The 27,023-nt window shown below is 42.7% G+C and overlaps 1 protein-coding gene across 4 annotated transcripts in view; it reads left to right on the top strand.

Annotated features, from left to right (window-relative positions):
- Nucleotides 1–27,023, top strand: part of CDHR2 (cadherin related family member 2) — a 104,533-nt gene that overhangs the window by 29,587 nt on the left and 47,923 nt on the right. For 3 of the 4 annotated variants that reach the window (XM_072146251.1, XM_072146253.1, XM_072146254.1), the window contains 10 exons: nt 6,792–6,934; nt 7,262–7,312; nt 10,531–10,620; nt 10,744–10,833; nt 12,556–12,696; nt 14,516–14,659; nt 23,772–23,847; nt 23,954–24,072; nt 24,821–25,051; nt 26,582–26,737. In XM_072146251.1, the coding sequence (XP_072002352.1) occupies nt 6,792–6,934; nt 7,262–7,312; nt 10,531–10,620; nt 10,744–10,833; nt 12,556–12,696; nt 14,516–14,659; nt 23,772–23,847; nt 23,954–24,072; nt 24,821–25,051; nt 26,582–26,737 (1,241 nt within the window). The remainder of the gene's footprint in view (nt 1–6,791; nt 6,935–7,261; nt 7,313–10,530; nt 10,621–10,743; nt 10,834–12,555; nt 12,697–14,515; nt 14,660–23,771; nt 23,848–23,953; nt 24,073–24,820; nt 25,052–26,581; nt 26,738–27,023) is intronic. The other variant, XM_072146252.1, reaches the window with a different exon arrangement.

Here is a 27,023-nt window from a genome sequence, read left to right as displayed (position 1 = left end):
CACTAAAATGACTTTTTTGTCGGGGGTTAAAATGCTCACCACAACCACCGATAAATTCTTTGAGGGGTCTAGTTTCCGAAATGGTGACATTTTGGGGGGTTTTCTATTGTACTTTTACTTCAGGGGCTCTTCAATTATACTGTGGCACCACAAAATATTTGCAGACAAATTGGCTTTCCAAATTCCCAGTATCGCTAACTCTGTTCTGGACATCGCTGTGCAGGGAAACAGCAGCTGACATCCACATGTCTGGTATTGCCGTACTCGGAAGAAGCAGGGCAAGAAATTAGGAATATATATTTACCTCAAATTCCTTCTGAATGTATCCATTTTAGGGCTAAATTGGAAAGATTGAAATCGAAAATTGAAATTTCAAAATTTCCACTCCATTTTCATATGCTTCCGGAAAAATAATTAAAGGGTTAACAGACTTCTTAAATGCTGATTTGAATAGGTTGAGATGTTAGGTTCATAAAATGGTGTTACTTGTGGGGGTATATAGTACTTAAGCCTTTATAGAGCACTTCCAAACTGAATTGATCACCAAAAAGTTCGCATTTTTCAAATTTCAAGAAAATCTGAGAAGTTGCTACTAAAACTTCAAACCTTCTCACATCCATAAAAAAATGGAAACTTAAAACAAATAATGGATATAAAAAGAAGACCAATGGCAAAAGGTTTCTATCAAAAAAAATTTGTGGTATCACTTTTTGTCTAAAAAGTATAACATTTGAAACTTTGAAAATAGTCATTTTTTTCAAATTTTTCCTAAATTTTTGAATTTTTACCCCCCAAAAAAGGAACGGATCACCGAAATGACACTACTAACATAAACTACAATGTCTCACGAGAAAACAATCTCAAAATCACAGAGATATCTTAAAGCGTTGAAAAGTTATTACCACAGGAAGAGACACTGGTCAAATTTCAAAAAAAAGTTGTGAGCCTTAACCTGCAAACAGGCTGCGTCCTTAAGGGGTTAAGATATAACATAAAATACCCAAGGAGAACAACAAAAGAGGAAAAAGAAAACAAGGCTACAAATATCTAGTGAAAAATAGTAATCTTTATTACAAATAGAAACTGTAATATATATTGTAAGAAATTGGTTAGGGATCGCCTTTGCTGCAGTCAAAGGTCACGCTTCTTTTTCCATCAATTCGAGGCAAACAGCAGCAGGTAGGTAGAAGCTGACTCTGGGTCAGGTTTATTGCAGAAGATTGCAAGAAAAGAAACAAAAAACATTTACAAACAAAACTCCTTGCCTGTCCGGCACTGACTATACACAGTACAGCCCTAACTAACAACTGGAGGGCTTCTCCCTGCCAGCTAACAAACACAGCAATATTGTACCTTACTTGCATGTGGCTCTCACACAGACAACCCTGTGTCTCCAGGTAGAGAGAGTGAATTGCCCACCTGACTTTCCCTAAATACTTTCCTTCTGAACACCTCATTAATTAGGCAGCAGGTGAGTCTCTGGACTGCTACTTCACATATGAGAGGAACCTTGGAGAAATATACCTCCCCTCCACAACCTGTCCTGCACAGGTATCACAATATATATATATAATAAGTGCATCACAGGACAAGACACATACAATGCAAGCGAGGTAATAGGTCCTGAATAGACAAATTATAAAGAAAATAGTACAAACCGTAAATAGTACAAAATCACAGGAAAAGGCGTAATGTTGCCAAAAGTAGCACAATGCAAAAACCAATATACATATAAATGCTAAAATAGCAATGGTGTAAGCAGTGTGTAAGGCTGCCAACAAGGAGAGGCCAGAAGTCACAGGAATGCAAACACAAACAGTGATAGACAGATAAACGCCAAAGGGTGACGAAAATAGCGCTGAAGTGACAAAAAAGAAGGAAAAACTATTATCTGGTGCGCAACCCTGACACGCGTTTCAACCGCAGCAGGTCTTTGTCAAGGGATGACACCAGGTAATAACAAGCTGGTATATATCAGGAATAAAAGCCAATCACAGGTGGATAATATTAATGAGCTGCAAGCCCACCTGTGTATATGCTCAACCACAGATGGATAGAGGGAGGCCCGCGATGTCAAAAGGGGGTGGAGCTTAACCTAATATGTCAAAATGTAAATAATACCAATAACATTACATATATAGAAAGAGAGGTAGATTAGGCATATAAAGTGCAAGGCTGAACCTATGTAAAAAAATTTTCATTCATGATGAAATACATGAAGCAAAGCTATTTGGTGATTGGATTGTGTCGCAATCGCGCTGGCTTTCACGCGACACAAATCAGGGGACAGGCAAACGGACGATCCGATGGATTTGGGCAACGCACGGGATTTAACATTTAAAATTGTGTCACAAGCCAAGCGCTTACATGCACCGGGAAGAAGAAGGTGAACTCCGGCGGACCAAAGCGGGGAAGCGACAGATGCAGGATATCGGGCACACGCTGGTAGTGAATTCCGGCAGACTTCATCCTCTTCGGACATTCTGGATCGGGGATCGTGCAGGGACCAGGTAAGTAAATGTGCCCCAATATAGAGACTGCATATACAACAGCTGCATACCTAAGAAAGTGTTGCCACACATTATATTAAATAAATAAATACATACAGCATAATATAAAGAGCTCATAACAAGAACCTAAATAAAAGGCAATAAAAACATGAGATACTAAAGTACATGCTGCAATGATATGGTGAAATAAGACGCACATGACACAACCCACAAACTACCTTCGAAATGGTAAACATAAAAAATAAAGATTAGTGTAATGGCCATATAGTCCAATAAAGGACCAACCGATTTACCAGATTGTAATTAAAACACAGATTAAAACCAATAGAGAACATACAGAAATAAGACATGACAAACAACAATAGAAGACGTCAATACGTAAAAGTCGAGGCTGGCAAATGGAAGTAGAGGTATTATCAAGGGCAAATGGTGAGGATTTTAGGAAAGAAGCAAAACCAAAGTTTTCATTGAGCCCAAGTGGATGAACCGTGCTGAGTGTCCAAATCCATTTCGATATGGTTTGAAGTAATTTTTTCTTAAGTGTTCCCCCTCAAGGTCAGATCTACATGATCTGACCTTTTTGATCGCCTATGGGCTGCCAAGGTTTTCACCAAGCTAGATCTGAGGGGGCATATAACCTCATCCGCATCTGTGAAGGCGATGAATGTAAGACAGTTTTCAATACTCGTGACGGCATTTTGTCAACAATATCTTCAGAGACTCGCTCTACACTTGTGTCATTGTCTACTTGGACGATATTCTGGTGTTTTCTCCTGACCTACAGTCTCATCAGATCCACGTCCGGCAGGTTCTCAGGCACCTAAGGGCCAATCACTTATATGCCAAGCTCGAGAAATGCCAATTTCACCAGAGTAGTCTTCCGTACCTGGGGTAAGTTGTCTGCTGTGCTTCATTGGCCTCGCCAAGTGGGACTACGTGCCATACAGAGATTTCTCGGCTTTGCCAATTATTACCGGCAGTTTATTCCACATTTCTCCTCTCTTGTATCTCCTATTGTGGTGCTGGCCAAGAAGAATGCCAATCCTAGACTCTGGAGGTTGACGCCTCATTCGTTGGTGCTCGCGCAGTTCTCACCCAGAAAGGGCCCAAAGGTCGAACCCTCACCTGTGGCTTCTTCTCTAAGACCTTCTCAGCTGCAGAGAGGAATTATTCCATTGGTGATCGGGAACTTCTGGCAATAGAGCTAGCTTTGAAGGAATGGCGCTAGCTTGCTACTGGAAGGAGCTCATCATCTGGTCTATATCTACACTGACCACAAGAATTTCCTGTATCTCCAGTCTGCTCAGTGTCTCAATCCTGGATAGGCTCGCTGGTGCGTATTCTTTTCTCGATTTAACTTCCTAATTCACTTTCATCCAACTGAAAAGAATGTCAAAGCTGATGCAATTTAGAAGAGGATACCAACTTGGGGACATTGCTCTTGTGTGACTGAGCACCCTGGGGTGCAGAGATCTATCGCTCTCATATCTCGTTACTACTGGTGGCCAGATCTGGTCCTTGCTATCTGGGTCCATTTGAGGTGCTGAAGCGCATGAATCCCGTGGCCTATAAGCTTCGCCTTCCTCCCACCATGCGCATCCCGAATTCCTTCCATGTCTCCCTTCTGAAACTTGCCATCCTGAACTGCTTCTCCCGGCAGCTCCTGAGGCAGACTCCACCGATGTCTATGAACTAAAAGAGGTCCTGGGTATGAAGTCAGTCAGAGGAAAGTGGTTCTTTCATGTTGACTGGAAGGGGTTCGGGCCAGAGGAGAGGTCTTGGGAGCCCGAAGACAACATTCTGGATCGTAGTGTTCTTCAAATGTTCCTTCAGGCCAAGAAAAGCGGGAGGCCAAAGGGGTGGTACTGTCACGGGTGCTCCTGCGACCATTGCCTCGGGTCGCAAGCACACCCATGTACCTCCGTGTGCCCTGCTGTGCCCACTTACTCAGTCACATGGCCAGGTTCCAGCGGCGTCTCCTGCAGCTAAGCATGCTCATCCCCGCATACTAGGGTGCGCATGCTCTGGCTCTGTAAAGTTTGAAGGCCCAGTGCGCCGATAATTGCCACTGGCCAGCCGCCTTCCCTGATAAATTCCCAGCCCCTTCCTGTGTCCCCTGTCAGATCTTTGTGCCTCATAGCTTTAGAGAAAGCTTGTTTGATGCCCTGTGCGGTTATGCTGATTTCCCTTTTGACCTCGATTCCGTTCCTGACCTCTCTCCTGTGCTGCCCGTCCTGGCCTTCCACTACATCCCCAACTCTGATCTTGTGCTACCTTATGATTCTGTACATCGTCTTGGCAGCCTGACCGCTCTCCTGTGCTGCCCTCCTGACCTTCTGCTACGTCCCTGACTCTGATTCCCTGCTGCCTTATGATTCTGTACTTCGTCTTGGCCTCCACCGCAGACACAGTCTTGCCTGTGGAACGACCTGGTGGTACCATGCTGCAACAAGTCCAACTTTCTTTGTGGCGGGCTCTGGTGAAAACCGGGTACCACTTAGACTCCAGTCCCAGGTGTCAGCTTATGTCATCGTCCGCGGTGGTACAGAGGATCCACTGCCACTGATCCTGACACTTTTCCTCCGTTTGATAAAAACGCATGGATTATAGCAGGGGCGTCGCTAGGTCAAATGATCCCGGGCTCATGCCCTGGATCTTTTGGCTGGACCCTGGGATCTCCCCGTGTGAGCAGGACATTTGTCCTGCTGCCCAGGCATCCGCCTCTCTCTCATTATCTGTGTCCTTAGGACATAGATTGTGATGAGATACTGCACAGTGCACACTGCTTTCTCCTGCAGGACCTGTGATGATGTCACAGTCACATGACCTGCAGGGGGAAGCAGTGCACAGTGCAAGTGAGGTGAGAGGGAGAACATACTGGGGACTTTACAGAAGGGCTGTGTGGGGACATTACTGAGGGACATTACAGGGGGGCTGTGTGGGGACATTACTGAGGGACACTACAGGGGGACTGTATGTGTGGGGGACATTACAGGGGAGGCTGTGTGTGTGGGGGACATTACTGGGAACATTACAGGGGGACTGTGTGTGGGGCCACTACTGGGGATATTACAGGGGGCTGTGTTGGACATTACTGGGGACATTACAGGGGGGCTGTGTGTGGGGACATTACAGGGGGCTGTGTAGGACATTACTGGGGGACATTTCTGGGGGGTCTGTGTTTTGGGGACGTTGCTGGGGGTCATTAGAGGAGTGCTGTGTGTGGGGGGACCTTACAGGGGGCTGTGTGTGGGGACATTACAGGGGAGCTGTGTGGGGGATATTACTGGGGGACATTACAGGGGTGCTGTGTGTGGGGAAAATAGTGGGGGCATTACTAGGGGGCTGTGTGGGGGGACACTACAGGGGAACTTTACAGGGGGCTGTGTGGGGACATTACAGGGAATCTTCACATATATTGTTCTTCACATACTATTGTGAAGAACACCGTTCTGCACCCGTGTTTTCGGATAAGTTAGCAGATGTACGGAAACATCTGCAATCTGTTCTTCAGTGAAGAACACATTGCAGATGTTTCCATACATCTGCTAACTTATCAGAAGACATTAGTACAGAAAGGTGTTCTTCACAATAGTATGTGAAGAACAATATGTGTGAAGAACACATTGAAGATGTTTAACACGGGTCATTCTCTTTTTTGAAGTTCCACGAATACTTCATCGAATAAAAAAAACAAAGAAACAGGACCGACTTCCTTATTTCTCAATAAAATGACACATTTTATTGCAGAGCCTTGGTCCCCTTGGAAAGTTCAACTTGAGTAACAAGCACTCGAGCATTTTAGTGCTCGCTCATCTCTAATTGGGACCCGTGCCCCGAATCTTTTACAACCCCAGCAACGCCACTGGATACCAGTTTGGTCAGTTTTTATCAAACGGAGGAAAAGTACTGCAGCATGCAACATTTTTCCATCCATAAAAAGCATGGATAACAGATCCCTGCCTAAACGCAACATAACGAATGACTTAAAATTTACATTGATGTCAATGGGATTCTTAACCTCCGTTAAACATCTGTTCTTTCCTTTTTTGAATAAAGATAAGGAACGGTAGTGTGAAATTAGCCTAACTGTTAGTGATTCTTTCTTATGTTAGGATACCACAGGCAAGTGGGGGTCTCTGCAGCTGCTATGTGAGCTGTCACCCTAAGGTGCTATGTTTTATTTAAAAAAATAAAAAATGTGAAAGAACAAAAAGCATATTGTGAACACAACCTTGAAGTTGTAAATTAGTGATTTTATACAAAGTTTCTCTCCAACAGGCTCAATTGTATTTACAATTGATGCAACAGATGAAGATCTGAATGATATTCTGACCTATGGCATCACTGGAGCAGATTCCTTTTATTTCTCTTGTAACCAAAGCAGTGGTGAGACAACACTTGTTCTGCAATTAGATTTTGAGGTAAGTTGTTTATTAACACAAATGATTAAAAAGCATATATACACACCTCTACCATTCATTTCTCACAATGTAAATGTTGGCATAAATATTGAAATATACAAGTTTTTACACTGACTACTAGAGTGAACACTTAGGTTGACCCCGCTGTTTTTTTCGTAGTTCACTTGTCAAGTTTGCCATGTAGTCTAGTGAAATATGTAAGTCATTGCCATCCTTAGAGGGTGGACAACTTAATAAATATGCACACGGAAATACCATTATTTGCTTTTTAGAATAATTTTTTTGGATTGATATATGTGAAGTTTAAAATGTTTTTTTTTCTTTTAGGTTAAACAATCTCATAGTATCATTCAAACTGTGTTTGATGGATTAGAATTGGTAAGAACTAATTATATATATAAAATAAGAAAAAGCAGCAGAGTCTTTCAGAGATAAAGTTATGGGTGCTATCCTGCACTCTCACCAGCCAGAGTCCAAAAGATATAAAAAATAAAGATACAGCAGCACTCCAATTAGTAAAAATAAATGTGGTGTTTATTTTCCCTCTTGCAACGTTTCAGCTGCGCCCCAGCCTTTATATATAAATTCTTTATATAAAAAAAAAATATAATATGAACAGAATATTCCATTTTTAACAGGCTACTTTGAGAGCAGGAAGTCCATTGTGTAACGTGGTGCATAAAAAATTGATACCCACTCTAATAAACAATTACAATATTAAAAATACACGTTATACTAATAGAATATTTCCATTCCATTTTTTGCATATAAAAGTCATTTACTTTTCAATTTTATAGCCCTCTAGCCCAGAATTTAACTATGAATACAATTGTTTACATACCTACATTTACCTTCACATACTATTTAGTTATAGCTCTATATGCACTCATATATAGACAAATACAGCCTCTTTAACACCCCATAAAAACAAAAATGTTGTGTTAACTCCATAGGTGCAGAAGGTGGAACACCTACAACACCAGAACTTAGTTAAATAAAGCCCCAAAAGCAAATTCTGTACATAAATACACCCCGTACATATTTTCTGCACCAGAACAAAGTTCAGTACATAAAAACTGCAGCAGAACTGAGATCAGTACGAAAAATATGGCACCAGAGCCCAGCTCACTAGATAAATACAGCACCAGAACTGAGCTCAGTATACAAATATAGCACCAGAGCCAAACTTAGTATATAAAAACATTACCAGAACCCAGCTAACAGTACCAGAGCCAAGCTCAATGTATAAATATTAAGTATTGAGTGCAGAATTGTGAGCTCATATGTAATAGCACTTACAATTACTCCATCTTTTATTTTCTTATTCTTCCTGGCCACCATGTCAGTTTCTACTAGCCATAACTTGTCTCGATTTAGCAACACAAAAATTTTAGGTTCCTCACTTCAAAATCATCCCCTCCACCTTTTTGTCACAAACTTAATACTGTTCACTATTATGTCCCCACGGTAACCAATATTGTAACAGTTCCCACAGTAGCCAATATTGTAAAAGTTGTCGCCTAAAGTACCCAATAGTCACAGTGCCCCCAAACAGTAGTCAATAAAGTCATGGTGCCCCCACACAGTATCCGATATTGTCACAGTGCCCCACACAAAGTAGCCAAATGCACTTGCATCGAGTAGCCAATAATCACAGTATCTGCATCAGTAGCCAAAAGTCACAGCACCAGCCCAAGTTAAAAAAAAATCATGCTGCCTACGCAGCAACTACCATACCACAGGTTGCAACAGGTAAGGGGTGGGAGCCAGCTCTCTGCACTGCTTCTTACCGGCTTACCGAGCCGGCCATGATTTTAACAACTGGCTCGTCCAGGCTGGGGCAAAAAGAGCACTGTAGAATGTACAGCATTATGAGCAACCACAAAGAGACTGTTATCACAAAATAAAATCATCTGTCTAAAAGTGAGGGGTGCCATATATGAGTTGTGCAAGAACTCTAATATTCAAATCATTAGTTAAAATGAATAGTACTGAATCATTACTATAGTGATGGTTAACAGGATCACCATTATGGATTTATACTATTACAGTTTTATTAGTAATGCCAGGAGTATGCCCATTGTAGATAACCGACATCATGCAGAATAATTGATATATTTCTGTTCAATAAACTTTTATTAAAAGTAATTAGTGTCAACATACATAGACTTGTCATTGAGTCACAGTGAGATTTCAGAATATAAGCTTTCAAGGCATATACACACATAACTTTGGCTTGTCTAGCATTACATTCGCAGTACAAAATGAATTCCGCACTTCTCAAGCCGCTAATTATACCTAGATAATACTTGTCTCCTTTAGTGCAATGAGCAAGGAAACCGGAAAGAAAATCTATGTTACTAAACATTATTAACAACTCGAACCACACTAAACACTTACGACGCGGGGGACCATAGGAATAATTGATATATTTATATATACCTACTGAAGTCGCTGTCCTCTTTCTATTTTATCCATTGTTCTGCTGTCTGTGGGTCCTGGCTTTGTATTCAGAGTGTATGACCATTTGAAAGAGATACATAAAGCAGCTTCTCTCACAGGAAGCTGGCTGAGCATATTCCATGTCCTGCTCAGTCCTGTTATGGTGTTTTCTATTGTTTTGTTACCTGCCTATGTAATTGTATCTTCCTCTTGTTTCTCTCCCTTTGCTGTTGACTTGTTCTGTACTTACATACATATTTTTTTTGTTACAAGATCCCTTTGATCAGTTTAGGTACCTTTTTGTCTGTGTAGTATCTGCCCATTTCTGAGTCTGCTCCCTCAATGCGATGAACTTCTGCTCCTTGCTCCCTTGGGCCAGCTGTCCTAACACAGGAAATAGAAGCATTTAGGAGGTCTTCAGCAGTAAAACTTAGAAGGGAGGTGGGGGCAGCAATTTTAAGGGTTAGATCCAGGGTACTTGAATAATACCAATAGGTATGGTCCAGAGACTTACTTGTTATTGGTGATATGTTATAGTTGGCTAAAAAGGCCAATATACACCATATTCTGCCATTTGTTCCCAAAATGGTCATGTAAATCATCTATAGAATATTGCCAGCTTACATTATTATATGATTAACACATAAAGATATTGGGGCACATTTACTTACCCGGTCCAGTCGCGATCCAGCGGCGGGTTCTCTGCACTGGATTCGGGTCCGGCCGGGATTTAATAAGGAAGTTCCTCCGCCGTCCACCAGGTGGCGCTGCTGCGCTGAAAAGCATTTTAACGCGCCGGAATTCACCGAGGCCGTCTGAGTGAAGGTAAGCGGGTCCCGAGCGACACATTTGCGGTTCTTAAATGCGGCGGTTTTTCCGAATACGTCGGGTTTTCGTTCGGCCACGCCCCCCGATTTCCGTCGCGCGCATGCCGGCACCGATGCGCCACAATCCGATCGCGTGCGCCAAAATCCCGGGGCAATTCAGGTACAATCGGCGCAAATCGGAAATATTCGGGTAACACATCGGGAAAACGCGAATCGGGCCCTTAGTAAATGACCCCCATTGTGTCAGTTCTACTATTAGGATTTTCCTTAAACAGTTTGGCTGCATCCCTTAGTATGTGAACTTATTTCATGATTTTTCTCCTACAGGTTCAGAGAGTGTTTATTGTCCAAGTAACAGATTGCAATGATAATGCCCCAGTATTTTATGGCCTGCCATATGCAGTAGAGATCCCTGAGGTAAGTAAAATTATATATGTATACAATTATTAAATAGGTTTGGGTGATAGTCCTCTTTTAACATTAAAAATATTACATATTCGTCTGTACTTACAACGATAATTTACATTCTTTTTATTGCAGAACATGCCACTTGATTCTGTAATCTGCAATGTCACAGCAGAAGACTATGACAATGAAAAACTTATCCCAGTCACAATCACAATTGAAGAGGTATTATGTTCTTATTTCAGAAATATTTCCTTACATCCACTATTGTAAGATTTCTATGCATGTTCACATTTACAGAATGCTTAATTCTTCTGTAAAAAGTGGCAAAAATCAGTATCCATTTCTTGGATGGTGTGAATTTACTCTGGGTTTCCCTAAAACAAATTCAACAACAAAAAAAGGAGAAATAGAATAAAGAGAGTTATGATATTTGGCGAACCAGTTAACTATTAAGTGACTAATTATTTTCTTTAAAATTATTCTCATTTTCCTTATGCCATCAAAAATTCATTGTTAATTTACCTCCAAATAGTTCATAGGGAACAAGTTAAGGGGTATTTAAATAATCTTTGTTGCACACCAACCAATCCCATATATGAAGGGAAAAAACACTGGAATACAAGTATTCAAGAAAAGCAACAAGATCAGTGTTATACATCACATGATATATCAAAAATGTATTGGTATACACTAAAAAAACCTAAAAATGCACGGTGTGCCTATCTTTATCACTGTAACAAACAGTGTACACTCTTCGCTCCTGTCTGTAAATAAGGCTCAATGTAAACATGGACAAAGTGCAGATAAATAGGCTAAGGCCAAATGCCAACTAGTCATCATAATTACATGAATTGGAAAAAGAATAAATGATGAATTATATCACCAAAGTCCATGTGACTGGAGGAGAAAGCCGTCCCCACGTGTATTGCCGTTCTTCTGCGGCTTCTTCAGGGGTCGTTCTGGACCCCCTATATACAGCCTCCAATCCTCCTGTATAAAGCCTCCAGTCCCCCTGTATACAGCGTCCAGCATCCTTCCCCGCATACACAGCCTCCAGCAGCCTCCCTATATACACAGCCTCTAGCCCCCTGTATACAGCCTCCAACAGCCCCCCTTGTATACAGCCTCCAGCAGCCCCCTGTATATATACAGCCTCCAGCCCCCCTGTATATATGCAGCCTCCAGCCCCCCTGTATATATGCAGCCTCCAGCCCCCCTGTATATATGCAGCCTCCAGCCACCTTGTATATATAAAGCCTCCAGCCCCCCTGTATGTGGCCTCTGACTTGCCAGCTATTGCCAAGTCTGTACTACCAGTGGCAAAATGCCGCCAGAAAGGGTCTGCAATCTGCTGCCTGAACTTCCAGTTCTGGTTCTGCAGCTCACAGAATTATAAGCATTATTTCATCTGACATCAGATTCTTAACTTTAATATGACACCAAAAGATACTATAGAATCAAAGATAGATGTCTAAAGTGACGTTCCCCCTTCAACCTCAAAAAGTAACTCATCATAGGCAAAATTTGAATCTTCTGTGCTCATTTGTACATGACTTTGGTGGAGATTGTGTTATAGGAAAACAGGTGATATTTAACATACAGGAGGGAATTTTAGAAAGGGCATTTCATATCTTCTATGAGGGAGCTGGTAGTTGAATGTGGGTAAAAGCTGGTGATTTACATCTAATATTATTTTAAAATCGTTTTGGCGCCCATTCTACCCTAGAATTTACAGATGATGTAATTGGCCGAAAAAAAAAATTATCGCCAAAAAAGATCAGATGTTGGCACCTGTGTTATAACTAAACATTAATAGTTTTTTTCCTTCTGCTACAATATTCTGAATTTCACAATCTGGATGTTCATTCTAAATATTATGGTATATATTTAATAAAAGTTAGAGATTTTTTAAAAATGTAAACTTTATTTTACAATTGTTCCTAGGTTATACCAAGTTCGGACACTGACCTGTTCTACATCAAAGACCTTAGTGACAAGGCTCCCAAAACTGCAAATATTAGACTGAATGGCACCCTTGACTTTAACAGAAAAAGCACCTTCTACCAATTAATTTTAAATGCAACGGTAACTGTCCTGTAAATTACAACTTTTAAAGTATTTTATCTTTTTTTGTTTTTAAATAGTGAGAAAAAAAAATTTGCAACATAATTTAAGAGATTCTCCTGCGTCTAAAACATTGATGGCCAAGATGGGTGTCCGGCCTACTGGTCCCTTGACAAAATAAAGGGGACACAGAAATCCTGCGGGCTCTTTATTGCCATCATTGTCTAAAAAGACAGCAGCTTATTTGTACGAGCTGCTATGCTTAGTACTGTATTTTGTAACATTTAAAGGGAACTCGGTCTGATGATGTACACCGGCAAAATGCCACCAGCCAGTTATCCAAGATGGTGTCAGAAACACAATGTAGTCCCTCTACATTCTGTGGGATTCAGCACAACTCACTTATTTTTCATCATAAGCCTTTTTAGCAGCTGTCTGTGGGACATCAAGCAAGCCAGGAGGGGACATCACAGCATGAATCTTTAACACCTCTGTGGCTTTTTAGAAGTCATTAACATATAACATTTAAAGAAATATTTTTCTGTGTAATACTAAATCACCCACAATATAAAAGAACATCATTGTGATCCTGCCACTGTCTAATGTGGATAACACGTTGGAGACAGTTTGTAGGCCTGAATCCTCATGACAGGTTCCCTATAATGAGATAATGAAGTCCTGGAGAATCCTTTAATGTGAAAATTAACATTTATTTGATAATTGTGTACTTTTCATGAAAGTTTCATGTGTAGTGTATCCACCATATACCTGATTATACAGGGAACCTTTCACCAGGGACCTCATTTTCACTCAGGGTTGCAGAAGCCCATCACACATGAAGTGCAAATATGTCCGTCTGCCTTTTCAAAGCCTTTGCATTACAATATAATTGTGTGTTACAGCTTACCTTGTGCTCTGACAAAATCATCTGTGTAGTCACAGGGGTTGGGCTTTGGTTTGGATGCATTTTGAATGGGTCTTGTCTTTTAAAGTCAGGTTCTCTGTGACTTGCTTTGGCAACTTTTTGTGTGACTTTTTAAAATGTTGCAAATTCTCATTCCAAGCAGCTTGCCACACAAACCCTGCCCACAAAGCACACCAGAATGAAAAATTGTTTTTCACAGTTCAGAGATGTCAACAAAAAGAATCAAACCTGTCAATAAATATTATGCTTCTGCAAAAAATTAACTGAAACACGCCAGGAGAATGAAACGTGAAGACCCATGGGGTCCCATTTATCAGGCCAGGCATTTTGCATGACATCAGTGACGGCAAACCTTTTAGACACCGAGTGCCCAAACTACAACCAAAACCCACATATTTTTCGTAAAGTGCCAAAGCCACAATTTAAGCAGTAACTTATTACTCCCTGCTCTGTCACAGGTTTAAATTGTATAGGCACCTGAGGACACCAATACAGTAGAAAGAAGGAGAAGAAGTTTGGATCATCATTGTAGCTTCCTTCTAGGGTCCTGGGCTGCCTGGGACTGCAAGAGGCCTTGAGTCCTGTCTGGCGAACCATCCCCCGGGGTGATGGCAAGGGTGCCCACATAAAGGGCTCCGTGTGCCACCTCTGGCACCAGTGCCATAGGTTCGCCACCACTGTCCTATGTGCTGGAATTATAAAAAAAGTTTAATCTCTGACAGTCAGAAAGTCAAATCACTTTCCACAGTGCGGAGGAGAGGCCTGACTGTCAAAGTATTAAATGAGTCCCTTCTTACCCCCAAAATAGCAACACTGATAAAGTAATCATGTTCTGAAGATACAACCACAACACCTATGAATTCAAACAACGTACAATATGTGTATTTTCACCATATGTGTCCTATAACCTTACAGGACCTAGGAGGACCTTTGCATAACACATTCATATATCAAAGTACTACAGCCTATGTGTCTGTTAAAGTGGTGGATGTCCCTGACTTAGATCCAGAATTTATTGGTGCACCTTATATGTCTTCTATTTATGAACACTCTCAATTGGTAAGTAATATAATAATGTACTATTATTTTCCTCCACCATGACTTATAAGACCATACGTGGTATGTTGGGTAAAGTTGTGGACACTGGTATATATGAAGAACATAAGTGAAGAACAGTCAATGCAGAGGAGAGTGGCTAAAGTAACACAGTAAATAGGTGGACCAAAGTATGAAGACAAGTTATCAAGCCTGGAGTTATTCACTTTGGAAGAAGATGGCTTAGGTGGTTGAATTACAGTGTACAAATGTCAGGGAGTACCTAGGTTATCCAAAACAGGGCGATTATTAGAGATGAGCGAACATACTCGTCCGAGCTTGATGCTCGTTCGAGCATTAGCGTACTCGAAACTGCTCGTTGCTCGGACGAATACTTCGCCCGCTCGAGAAAATGGCAGCTCCCGCCGTTTTGCTTTTTGGCGGCCAGAAACAGAGCCAATCACAAGCCAGGAGACTCTGCACTCCACCCAGCATGACGTGGTACCCTTACACGTCGATAGCAGTGGTTGGCTGGCCAGATCAGGTGACCCTGGGATAGACTAGCCGCTGCCCGCGCTGCTCGGATCATTCTGTGTCTGGATGCCGCTAGGGAGAGAGCTGCTGCTGGTCAGGGAAAGCGTTAGGGTGTTCTATTAGAATAGTGTTAGGCAGGAGTGATTCAACAAGAACCCAACAGCCCTTCTTAGGGCTACAATAACGTTATACTTTTTTTTTTTTGTTTGCTTGTGGCTGGGCTTGCTGGCACTAGTAGTGCAGCTAGTACCATATTGTGAGGAATTTGCAGGGGGACTTGCTACCGTTGTGTTTAGCTCTTAGTGACACACATATCCACCTCAAACACCAAAGTGGGAAAATTTATTAGGGGTTTGATTTCAATTAGGCACAGTCTGCCATTTACTTTTTATTTTACGTTTATTTTTTCATAACTCAGCGTCATCTCATCAGTGTGCTTTCATACTTGGCTAGAAAATAGCCATAGGAGAATCCAAACGGCTTACTTACGCCTACAGTAGCGTTATATATATTTGATTTCTGGTTGATCTACTGGTGGCTGTCCTTGCTGCAGTGCATCTACTAGCAAATTGTGAGCAATTTGTAGTGAGAGTTGCGACCGCTGTGTTTTGCGCTTAGTGACGCACATATCCATCGCAAAGACCGAAGTGGGAAAATTTATTAGGGGTTGGATTTCAATTAGGCACAGTCTGCCATTTCCTTTTTTATTTTACGTTTATTTTTTTAATAACTCAGCGTCATCTCATCTGGCATAGCAGTGTGCTTTAATACTTGGCTAGAAAATAGCCATAGGAGAATCCAAACGGCTTACTTACGCCTACAGTAGCGTTATATATATTTGATTTCTGGTTGATCTGCTGGTGGCTGTAGTTGCTGCAGTGCATCTACTAGCAAATTGTGAGCAATTTGTAGTGAGACTTGCGACCGCTGTGTTTTGCGCTTAGTGACGCACATATCCATCGCAAAGACCGAAGTGGGAAAATTTATTAGGGGTTGGATTTCAATTAGGCACAGTCTGCCATTTCCTTTTTTATTTTACGTTTATTTTTTTAATAACTCAGCGTCATCTCATCTGGCATAGCAGTGTGCTTTCATGCTTGGCTAGAAAATAGCCATAGGAGAATCCAAACGGCTTACTTACGCCTACAGTAGCGTTATATATATTTGATTTCTGGTTGATCTGCTGGTGGCTGTACTTGCTGCAGTGCATCTACTAGCAAATTGTGAGCAATTTGTAGTGAGAGTTGCGACCGCTGTGTTTTGCGCTTAGTGACGCACATATCCATCGCAAAGACCGAAGTGGGAAAATTTATTAGGGGTTGGATTTCAATTAGGCACAGTCTGCCATTTCCTTTTTTATTTTACGTTTATTTTTTTAATAACTCAGCGTCATCTCATCTGGCATAGCAGTGTGCTTTCATACTTGGCTAGAAAATAGCCATAGCAATAGGATAGCATCGTTTGGTTTTAAAAACTAAAAAACACAAAAAAACCCAAAAAACACAAAAAAAAGTTAAAAAAAAATTAAAGTTATAACTCTTATTTTCAAAATGTTTAACCCGAGGGCTAGGGGTAGAGGATGAGGGCGGGGACGTGGGCGTCCAACTACTGCAGGGGTCAGAGGCCGTGGTCCTGGGCGGGGTGAGACACCACGTGCTTATGAGGGAGCAGGGGAATGCCGCAGAGCTACACTCCCTAGGTTCATGTCTGAAGTTACTGGGACTCGTGGTAGAGCACTGTTGAGGCCAGAACAGTGCGAACAGGTGATGTCGTGGATTGCCGACAATGCTTCGAGCAATTTGTCCACCAGTCAGTCTTCCACGCAGTCCACCCATGTCACCCATGGCACTCCTCCAGCTCCTGCACCTCAGCCTCCTCCCCCCCAGTCTGCCCCCTCCCAGGAAAATTTGGCATTTGAACCGGCATACTCTGAGGAACTGTTTTCTGGACCCTTCCCACAGTCACAAACCACTTGTCCGGTTGCTGCTGAGCAATTTTCCGATGCCCAGGTTTTCCACCAGTCGCAGTCTGTGGGTGATGATGACCTTCTTGACGTAGTGGAAGAAGTGTGTAAAGAGGTGTCCGACGATGAGGAGACACGGTTGTCAGACAGTGGGGAAGTTGTTGTCAGGGCAGGAAGTCCGAGGGGGGAGCAGACTGAGGGATCGGAGGATGATGAGGTGACAGACCCAAGCTGGGTTGATAGGCCGGGTGAACACAGTGCTTCTGAGACGGAGGAGAGTCCTCGACCAGAACAGGTTGGAAGAGGCAGTGGTGGGGCCAGACGGAGAGGCAGGGCCAGACCTGGTGCATCAGCGCCAAATGTGTCAACTAGTGAAGCTCCCGTGGCGAGGGCTCCTGCGGCGAGGGCTAGATTTTCAGAAGTCTGGAGGTTCTTTAAGGAAACACCGGATGACCGACGGACTGTGGTGTGCAACATTTGCCAAACCAGGATCAGCAGGGGTTCCACCACTAATAGCTTAACTACCACCAGTATGCGCAGGCATATGAATGCTAAACACCCCACTCAGTGGCAACAAGCCCGTTCACCTCCGGCCGTGCACACCACTGCTCCTTCCCCTGTGTCAGCTGATAGACAGCCCCCTGCCCAGGACCCTGCCACAAAAACCCCATCGTCGCCTCCACGATCCTCCACAGCATCCACCAGCGTTCAGCTCTCCATACCCCAGACGCTGGAGCGGAAACGCAAATATAGTGCAACCCACCCGCACGCCCAAGCCCTTAATGTCCACATCTCCAGATTGCTCAGCCTGGAGATGCTGCCCTATAGGCTAGTAGAGACCGAGGCCTTTCGCAACCTCATGGCGGCGGCCGCCCCTCGGTATTCGGTCCCCAGCCGCCACTACTTTTCCCGATGTGCCGTCCCAGCCCTGCACCAGCACGTGTCAGACAACATCATCCGTGCCCTGACCAACGCCGTTTCTGACAAGGTCCACCTGACCACGGACACGTGGACGAGTGCTGCCGGGCAGGGCCACTATATATCGCTGACGGCACATTGGGTTAACTTGGTGGAGGCTGGGACCGAGTCTGACCCTGCGGCTGGTCATATACTGCCGACGCCAAGGATTGGGGGGCCTACATCGGTCCAGGTGTTTCAGGCCTACTATGCCTCCTCCTCCTCCCACCCCTCCTCCACCTCCTCCTCCGAACTACCATCCGTGGGCATGGCGCCATCAGTCGGTAGCTCTAGGCACAGCAGCAGTGCCGTCGCTAAGCGACAGCAGGCGGTGCTCAAACTGCTGAGCCTAGGCGATAAAAGGCACACCGCCCAAGAACTATTACAGGGCATCACGGCGCAGACTGATCTGTGGCTGGCACCGCTGAACCTGAAGCCAGGCATGGTTGTGTGTGACAACGGCCGTAACCTGGTGGCGGCTCTGCAACTCGGCAGACTGACACATGTGCCATGCCTGGCCCATGTGTTAAATCTGATAGTTCAGCGTTTCCTCAAGACATACCCCAATCTGTCTGATTTGCTCACGAAGGTGCGCCGCATCTGTGCGCATTTCAAGAAGTCCAGCACAGATGCTGCCACTCTCAGGGCAGCGCAGCGCCGCCTCCAACTGCCCGCTCACCGACTGTTGTGCGACGTGCCCACGAGGTGGAATTCAACACTGACCATGTTATCCAGAGTTTACCAGCAGCGCCGAGCGATTGTAGACTGCCAGATGTCAACTTCCACCAGAACTGGTAGTCAGGTCAGTCAGCTTCCTCAAGTCTACAATGAGGAGTGGACGTGGATGTCTGATATCTGTCAGGTGCTGAGTAACTTTGAGGAGTCAACACAGATGGTCAGTGGCGATGCCGCCATCATCAGCCTCACCATCCCGCTGCTTGGCCTGTTGAAAAAATCTCTGATCAGCATGAAGTCGGAAGCTTTGCGCTCGTCACAAGAGACGGGGGAAGAAGATTCCCTTGTTGATAGCCAAAGCACCCTTAGGTCTGTTTCTCAGCGCATATCGGAGGAGGTGGAGGAGGATGAGGAGGAAGAGGAGGAGAATGTTGGCGAGACACAAGAGGGGACCATTGTTGAGTCCTTCACTGTTCAGCGTGTATGGGCAGAAGAAGAGGAGTTGGAGGAGTTGGAGGAGGAGGAAATGGACAGTCAGGCCAGTGAGGGGAGTGAATTCTTACGCGTTGGTACTCTGGCGCATATGGCAGATTTCATGCTAGGCTGCCTATCCCGTGACCCTCGCGTTCAAAGAATTTATTCCAGCACCGATTACTGGGTGTTCACTCTCCTGGACCCACGGTACAAGCAAAATCTTTCCACTCTCATCCCTGGAGAGGAAAGGAGTGTGAGAATGCATGAATACCAGCAGGCCCTGGTGCACCAGCAGGCTCCACCAGGTGAAGGAAGCTCAACCTGAATAATTTATCCACTCCTCCTCCTCCTCATTTTCCTCCTTCTCCTCCTCTTTGTACAGTAAAGCAGAGGAAACTGGCTATTTTTTGACAGGGCCCACTGGCTCTAGCTATAGTACTTTATGCATTTAATTTTTCTGGAGGGCCACCGACCCGGTCCTCTGTTTTAAACAATTTTTGGGAGTGCCACATACAGGCACTCAATCTATTCAATTTTTCTGGAGGGCCACCTACCTGCTCCTCTGGTTTGAAAACTTTTTTGGACTGCCACATACAGGCACTCAATCTATTCCATTTTTCTGGAGGGCCACCTACCTGCTCCTCTGGTTTGAAAACTTTTTTGGACTGCCACATACAGGCACTCAATCTATTCCATTTTTCTGGAGGGCCACCTACCTGCTCCTCTGGTTTGAAAACTTTTTTGGACTGCCACATACAGGCACTCAATCTATTCCATTTTTCTGGAGGGCCACCTACCTGCTCCTCTGGTTTGAAAACTTTTTTGGACTGCCACATACAGGCACTCAATCTATTCCATTTTTCTGGAGGGCCACCTACCTGCTCCTCTGGTTTGAAAACTTTTTTGGACTGCCACATACAGGCACTCAATCTATTCCATTTTTCTGGAGGGCCACCTACCTGCTCCTCTGGTTTGAAAACTTTTTTGGACTGCCACATACAGGCACTATCCAAATTAAATTGTCTCCATAGCAGCCTCCACACGTTGTCTCCATTGCTACCTCCAAAAGTCGTCCATTTAGCTGCCTCCATACATCGTCCCTTTATCAAACGAGGTGTGTCAGGAAGAAATTTGGGTTGTTTTCATGGATTCCACATCAAAGTTGTTAACTTTGTCGCCACCCAGCTGTGTTATCCACAAAATATACTGGCAAACTTTTATCATTTACCAATATTATTTCAGCGCTTCTTGCGCTTCTGTTTGCATTCCCCTCACCCGCCATATCCTAAACTTATAAGAACGCTACTACACTTGATCTTATACAAAAGGTTCTTAGAAGTGCTGTTTGGGGAGTAGCCTAGAGACATGGGCTTGGATTGGCGAAAGCTCGCCTGGCAGCGGAGCGCCAGCTCCATGCCAAGATCCAACTAACATAGTTTTAACTGCAGCACCTTTAATCTACTACTAGTTCACTGCCTCCATACATGGTCCCCTTATCAAACGAGCTGTGTCAGGCAGAATTTTGGGTTGTTTTCATGGCTTCCATGTTAACTTTGTCGCCACCCTGCTGTGTAATCCACAAAATATACTGGCAAACTTTTATCATGTACCGATATTATTTGAGCGCTTCTTGCTCACCTCCTTTGGTTCCTCTCTGCCACCCATTGGTTTGAAGCCTGAGTCCATTTAGGGTATGTCGCCATGCCACTCTCTAGCCTGCCGCTGCTGCGGCTGCCTCTGCATGCCGTCTTCTATAGTGTCAGGGTCAATTATTGGATGTTTTAGATGCTATCTAGCTTCATTCTGTCACTCTGTCATGGCCATGCTGTTGCCCATAGTTTTGGCATAATGGTGTGATTAAGCAGCCTCAGAGGCATCCATGCATGCTGCCCCTGCTGTTTCCTGTCCATTTCCGTGGTGTTTCCATCCTTTTCTGAGGTTCCCAGGTGTTTGGCCAAGCTTCCCTGTGCAGAGCCTTGGTCCCCTTGAAAAATGCTCGAGTCTCCCATTGACTTCAATGGGGCTCGTTATTCGAGACGAGCACTCGAGCATCGGGAAAAGTTCGTCTCGAATAACGAGTACCCGAGCATTTTAGTGCTCGCTCATCTCTAGCGATTATCAAAAAAGTGCCCCTCTCCTGTAAGTCATTAAAATATTAGCAATGCTCATATTATAGTTAATTATAGTATAATGAGTGCCCCTAACGACAAAGTAATTCAATTAAATACAGTGCTTGAACCAGAATTGTTGCATATTACATTAACCCCTTAAAGATGCGTGATATATTACTATGTCAAGCATCGGCTGCACATACTACATAATGCAGCAAACACCCACTGGTAACACCCGCAATCAGTGCTAGCACCGATCACAGGTATTAACCTTTCGATTGCTGCTAGCACCAATAAAGAGCAGGCAGCGTTCAGGCGCCACCACCTTGGCTTAGGTCGTTGCTCCCTGTGATGTCATCACGAAGCGTCAATCTGTTATACCCAAGGCTGTCTGTTTTTAACTGCAATGTGAGTTTTGCACATTGATATAGATAATCTGTAAAATCCCCAGTACAGTATGGCAGTATATGGTAGGATCAGTCAGACAACCTAGTTTAAAGTACACTAGGGGTCTGAAAAAAAAAAAATTAAAATAAAATTTAAAAAACTTTCCTAGAACTGATATAAATGTAAATCAGCAGTAAAAATTATAAACATATTAGTTATCGCTGTGTCCCAAAATGTCTGATCTTTGAAAATATAATAACAGCTATTCCCGGCAATTAACCCTGTAATGGAAAATAGCACCCCAAAGTCGAAAATGCCTTTTTTTTTGCCATTTTGCAAAATATAAAAAATTCAATAAAAAGTGATCAAAAGGTCGTACAGTCCCCAAAATGGTAGCATTGAAAACATAATCAAAAGTCGCAAAAAATGACACTACCCATAGCTCCATACACCAAAATAAGAAAAAATGAATAGGGCCAGAATATGGCAAAATGAAGAATTTTTTTCTGTACAGGAGGTTTTAATTTTTGTAAATGTATGAAAACATTATAAAAACTATATAAATTAGGTATCTCCTTGATCATTCTATCCCAAAGAATAAGGTAGCCATAATAACCAAGCCCACAAGAATATGGTGCAAATGCATTTTTCTTACCAATTTAACTGCATTTGGAATTTTTTTCCAGCTTTGTAGTACATGGCATGAAATATTAAATACCTTTTGAAGTGCAATTTGTTACCCAAAAATATAAAAGTTATGGATTTTTGAAGGTGGGGAGGGAAAAATTGAAACACAAAAAAACAAAAAAGGGCCAGGTTGTTAAAGGGTAAAATTGATCTTAGAGCAGTGAATAGTGCCCCTACCCCACATTATGTTATTGTACCTCCCCATGAATTATTTATAATAACTTATAAGAACATAAATACATAGAACCAATATAAGAACTGGATTCTGTACATACTGTAAATACAGATACAAGCTCAGTACAGAATCCAAAATGAATTTACAAACATACAGTGGGCACTTTTCATTTTTACGTATACAGAACCCCCTTCATTTACATATATAAAATGTGCCCCAATTAATTTGCAAACAACAATCATAATTATTTTTAATATAATGTATACAGTGCCCCCATAACACAATTTATATATGCATTGTCCCTTTTGTAAAATAAGAAAAACCCTTTACTGACCTCCCATAGGGACGTTCCCTGCAATTCTAATATTGATGACTAAAGATAGAGGATAAAAAAAAATCCTGGAATCCCCCTTTGATCACAGTGTCCCAACTCTGGAGTCAGCCAAACAACTAATTAGAAAAGGGTCTGGATGCTGACCCCCCCAAATGACAATGATGACCTATCCCTATGGACAGTAACCCAGAAAATCTCCTTAATGGCGGTTTGCTGTGACAAATTTGTCTATCAAGGAAAATGTTGTCATAAAAGTGTCACAGGATACTGTAGGTCTAAAAATTAGCCCAGTAAGTGTTGCTTTGGATAAATGTTAGGACACTTTTGCTATACTGGGGGTTCCCTATTTAAGTTACAAACGGACCTCTGGATGTTGGTAATTTACTGTACCATATTTTTCGGACTATAAGGTGCACAAAAAATCCTATGATTTTCTCAGCAATCAAGGTGCGCCTTATAATCCGGTGCGCCTTATATATGAACCTAGACGTTTTAGCAGGCATTTATTGATGGTGCGCCTTATAGTCCGAAAAATACTGTATTTAGTAAACATCTAACAGTTACCAAAGGTGTCTGCAGTGAAGCTTTATTGTTAATCCTGCTTATAACATTCAAACATTTTTAAAATCCAATTGTCACACAGACCAAAGAAAATTTTTCTTGAGTCAAAATTATAAAATATACAGTTGTGACTTACATACACATTCAACTTAAGAACAAATCTACAGAATCTGTTATGGTTATCTCTATGTGTCTCATATGTCAATCGATTATGCTCCTTGAGCACATCTCCATATATCCATATCCATATATCCAGTCTGCGTTCTGCTTTTCTATAGGGCCAAAGTGTAGTGACTGTTTCTGCTATTGATGGCGACAGGGGAATCAGAGATGACATCTTTTATTACATTAAAAGTAAGTATATAATCTTTGGAAGTCAGATATTATTACAATTTATGTTTCTACTTAAGATGCATACTATTGGATTTTAAATATAAATGACCAAACTTATGTATATAAGCAGGTTCCCCAATGTCCGATTTATTTAACATAAGTATAAATGGCGAAATCTCTGTAGCGGGAGACATAGACCGAGAAGCTCTATTGGAAGATGGAGAACAGATTATACTACAGGTGGTGGTGAGTACAACATAGCTAAAGAATGCACATACACAAATGGGAAACTTTGCCTAAGTGTCTAAATATAACCTATCTTAGAAACAACTCCCACTACAACTGATGTTTTATACTTGGAAAATAGAAGTTTCACTGTAGTTGGTTGCTTAAAGCAAAAAAGAAAGTTTCTCTTAGAAAAATTATTAAATGTGTCCCAGTGTCCTAACATATCTAAATCTTAGGCCCCTTTCACACTGCCCGTGTGGGGACTTATATCCAGCCTCAAGTTTGTGAGCAGATATATTTCCCCATAGACGACTATGGCACCAGGTGGTGTTACTTTGACCACACACGTGTGCCACCGTAACGTCCTGCACTTGTTTACGGCCAGGTGCTATGCATTACTAGGGAAAGGGGTAGTAAGCTCCTCCTCTCCAGCACCCTGCTGTGTGCTCACGCGGGCTTCGGTCAGACACGCACATGGCAGTGTGAAAGTAGTCTTAGGCTTACTATCATCATTTCTATAAAAATAATATAGATACTATAATAAGCTTAAGAATAATAATATAGATAAACTTAACAATTATAAACTACAAAATTAGGTCACAAATATGTGGGCACATCATATATGTGATACCTACAGACTACAATTGCAAATTTTGCTTTGAAATTCCATAAAGTGGAACAATCATGCCCCAATGCTCTAATGCCGTAAATCGCTTCCTTAATCATATTGTTTAAAAAAAATAAAACTTTTATTTATTCTCCACAGGCCCAAGAAAAGAATCTAAATATACATGGACAGAATGCAACAGCCAATACAAGCGTTACAATTCGTATTATGGACATCAATGACAATAAGCCCCAGTTTTACAACTGCGATGTGACTGACTGTGATTTTACCAAGGGGCCTGTTGACAGTTTTTTTGGAGAGATTGAGGAACATTCTTCTGTCCGGGTGCCAGTGGCAAATCTTACTATTACTGCTCATGATCCTGATAAGGCATGTAACCAATTACACACAGGCTTTACTTACTTTACTTACTTGATTGATTAGCACCAGACCTGTCTCTTTCCTGCAGCCAAGCTTTGGCGCAGTGGTAGTTACTCTGTGGAGATTCACAAGTTTTACACTCCTCATCTGATCTCTGTGCTGTTTGGATATCTGACCTCTAGTCCAATAACTTTTAAGGCCCAGGTCTTTGAGATCGCATATTACCCTTCTTTCACCTCTGGGTCTATAAGCTTTCTTTTTATTGCTACACCTTCTTTGCTATTTTGTATCTTTGATTTTTGGTATCCTGACTTTGGCTTGTGATTCTAACCACTCTCCTGTCTAGTGCTTTTTTACTCCGCTGCCCTATCTGTTGTGACCCTGCTCTGTTGACCTCATTTATTTGTTTGTATTTTGTCCTTGTGTCTGTGTTTTGCACTTTGGCATACGAAGGGATTATTGTCCAGTTGTTCTGTACTGCCCAGGGTATCATAGTGACATCTCTTAATAGAGAACAATCCTTCTTTGTCCCTACTGAGGGAGCTATGAATCACAGGTGCAATGTCCCCATTGTGGCCCCCACAATTACTGCACCTTCACAATACCTGGACACATACTTTACATTACAACCCCCACATTGTGCCACCTACCTAATAATGTTCCCTAAACGTTGCTTAACATATAATAATGTAAGAAAAGAAAGTCCAGCTCACCGCCACATGTCAACCCCTCAATGACTCTCAGCATAAAATAGGAATGTCCCCCACAGCCCCACAGTAATGGCCACCATAACCTCCAGTATATTATGTCACCACAATCCCCCAAGTAATTAATGCCCCCCACAACCACCCAAGAAATTGAGGACCCACAAAGCCCTCCAACAATTTATGCAGCCCCCTTAACAATGGATGTCCCCCACACTAATTAATGCCCCCCACAGACACCCCAGCAATTGATGTCCCACTCAGCCCCACCCCAAGTAATTGATGTCTCCCCACAGCACTCTAGCAATTGATGTACCCCAAAGACCCCGAGAAATTAATGTTCCCATTAGCTTCCCAGCAATTGATATCCCCTCCCAACAATGGATGTCCCAAACTGCCCCCCCACCAGAAATGAATGTTTCCTATAGTTCTTCAGCAATTGATGCCCCTGTCCTCTGAGCAATTCATGTCCACCACATCAATTAATGCTTATACTTAAATCCCCTCAAAATGCCAACTTCCTACACTGTGAATTAAAAAGCCTGATACTCAACTGCCTTCCTTCCTGCTGCGGTGGATGGAGCTATCTGCTCCGTTCTCCACCACAGTACTCTCCTCTATCTCTATAGAGGTGAGAGTGGGGAGAGCTGCCCAGACAGTGGGACAAGTGTCCAGCTGATCTGGGGCACAGGACAGGACTACACATAACATAAGTTTCTTGCTATTTGTTGTCATCATATTATTATTGTAATGGCAAATACACATTAGATAATCTGACTTTAAGGCCACCAATCTCGACATGTCTCTGTTTTCACACTTTAACTTTCTGTTACAGGACCAGAATGGAGCTTTTTACCTGTACCTGCGGGGAAAAGATTCGGATTGCTTTACAGTTAGCCCACAGCGAATCACAAATACTGGCATGGTTCAGCTCCTGGTAAAAGACTCTGCAGCTATAGACTATGAAAGGGTTCATCAGATGGAAGTGGAGGTACATCTATTCCTGATCTATGCTTATAAACACTGTTTATGGTTATACAACAGAAATGGGTGGGAGCGTGAGTCCAAATAGCGAGTCTATAAGAATGCGACATTGATGAGAATCCTGGTATTAGAAAGGTCTCATTCAAATAGTTTTGTAAATCACCTACAGCAGTGATGGCGAACCTATGGCACGGGTGCCAAAGGTGGCACTCGGAGCCCTTTCTGTGGGCACCCAGGCTGTTGCCCCAGGACAGAGTTTTGCAGACAGGACTGGAATCTTCCTGTTGCTCTCA

The sequence above is a fragment of the Engystomops pustulosus genome, chromosome 4, assembly GCF_040894005.1.
Source record: "Engystomops pustulosus chromosome 4, aEngPut4.maternal, whole genome shotgun sequence".
NCBI lineage: Eukaryota > Metazoa > Chordata > Amphibia > Anura > Leptodactylidae > Engystomops > Engystomops pustulosus.
The sequence above is the reverse complement of the archived record's forward strand: the minus strand, read 5'-3'. Positions and strand labels throughout refer to the sequence as shown.